The 1,923-nt window shown below is 42.0% G+C and overlaps 1 protein-coding gene across 1 annotated transcript; it reads right to left on the minus strand.

The window, feature by feature from the left end:
- Positions 1–218: 218 nt before the first annotated feature.
- LOC114204306 (interferon alpha-1/2-like) lies at positions 219–961 on the minus strand. Its single transcript, XM_028097431.2, has one exon. It carries the CDS (start codon positions 780–782, stop codon positions 219–221), a length of 564 nt encoding a protein of 187 aa, XP_027953232.2. The 5' UTR covers positions 783–961.
- Positions 962–1,923: the final 962 nt, after the last annotated feature.

Raw genomic sequence — 1,923 nt, forward strand, 5'->3', positions numbered from 1 at the left:
AAAATACATAAATAGTTAAATAGGTAGATCAGTATGGTCATCTGAAAGAACAGGTGTTTGTAGAGTTGACTTGATGTTGCTTAATACTCCTGAGAACATATGACAAATTGAATCTATTCATGTCACCAGGACAGCAGAAGTGACAGTTTGACATGGCAAAACTCTGGAAAGTGTGATATTATTCGTCAGTGAAAATCATTTCCATGTTGAACCGGGTCTCACTTCTCGCTCCTTAATCTTTTTTGCAACGTTGTTGATGAATACAAGGGTTTCATGATTTCTGCTCTGACAATCTCCCAGGCACAAGGGCTGTATTGCTTCTCTTGCAGATAGAGGGAGATCCTCTGGAAGTAGTTCTTCAGGATGGAGTCCACCTTCCTGAGGGGAGTCTCTGCCACCCCCGCCTCCTGCATGGGACAGGCTTCCAGGTGAGTCAGCTGCTCAGAAAGTCCCGAGCAGAACTCCTCTAGGAGGGTCTCGTTCCAAGCAGCAGATGAGGCCCCTGTGCAGAAGAGGTGGAAGATCCCCTGGTTCATCCCATGGACGACAGAGAGGGCTTGAGTCTTCTGCAACTGCTTGCCATCAAGCACCTCCTGGGGGAAGGCAAAGGCCCTTGCGTACTTGTCACAAGAGCTAGCAGACATTCTCTTCATTTGTCCCAGGAGTGTCAAGGCCCTCCAGGCGAACAGGCCATGGTTCAGAGGCAGGTCACATCCCAGAGAGCAGAGGGAGTGGCAGCTGAGCACCCCCAGGACCACCAAGAAGGAAAAAGGCAGGGCCATTGGGGAACCTGCGAGACGCTGCTTGGCTGGCCTGGCTGGGGTGGGCAAGTCTGGGAACCGTGGCTCTGGGTTCTCTGACCATCTTCCCTTGTGTGTGTGGCTTAAGTAGGGGACAGAGGAGTTTTCAATTTCTGAACGTTTCCCTTACTTTCTACTTCTCTTTTTGCTTTCCTTTCTGCACTTTCTCTTTGGATTTATAGCATCTGATTCTCAACCATTTATTATTTTTTCCAATATTATCTCTTGCCTCTAGAGTCTTCGTTGATGTGTTTAATTGGACATTCCATGAAAACTTCATAGCATGGATGCACAGTATATATAGTTACAGATTGTATTCTGTGCTTTATAAGTAAAAAAGAAATTATAAAGTTTATCCACTTCAGGGTTAAGAATGGCTAAAAATTTTAAGCTAAAAGTTAAATTTTAAAGTTATTGATGCTGAAGTATATAAGTAAATTTTATGAGTGACTTATAATTTATTTATATATATAAATTGTGATATATAAAGGACATATGCAAATTAACAGTTTCTGAAAAGACATAATGATTTTGGTGTACTTAAACATTTAAAATTCGGGCGTCTGGGTGGCTCAATCGTTAAGCGTCTGCCTTCCACTCAGGTCATGATCCTAGGGTCCTGGGATCGAGCCCCGCATTGGCCTCCCTGCTCCACAGGAAGCCTGCTTCTCCCTCTCCCACTCACCCTGATTGTGTTCCCTCTCTCACTGTCTCTCTGTCAAATAAATAAAATCTTTAAAAATAAGCCCATTTAAAAATCATTTCAATTATTTAAAGGAAGTGAAAAATTATTTGCTAACATCGGTTTTTAGTGTACTGAATTTTAATGTTGCCTCATATGACAAAATGATTTTTATCTTCACCTGCTACTAGATACTCTTGAAGGTATTGTCAAAATATGTTTTCTGTGTAGCACTAGGTAATTACTGATGTGTTGAATAAGTGTTGTACAACTAAATCATAAAATATAATCTATTTGTATTTTATTGCCAAAGACTGCAAGAAGTCTTTTCTGCTTACAGAACTCATATTTTCCCTTCTTGGGAAGGCTCAGACAAGCAACATCCACACAACATCCGATGGCAGCTCACAAGTAAGCACAGATCACCTCTCCACTTCAGAC

This window comes from Eumetopias jubatus, unplaced genomic scaffold, assembly GCF_037043125.1.
Source record: "Eumetopias jubatus isolate StellerSeaLion01/CBP00866 unplaced genomic scaffold, mEumJub1_p1.0 scaffold_15, whole genome shotgun sequence".
Lineage (NCBI taxonomy): Eukaryota > Metazoa > Chordata > Mammalia > Carnivora > Otariidae > Eumetopias > Eumetopias jubatus.

What these genes read in the sequence shown, in the direction of transcription:
- LOC114204306 (XM_028097431.2), bottom strand. Translation starts at nt 782, where the DNA reads ATGGCCCTGCCTTTTTCCTTCTTGGTGGTCCTGGGGGTGCTCAGCTGC.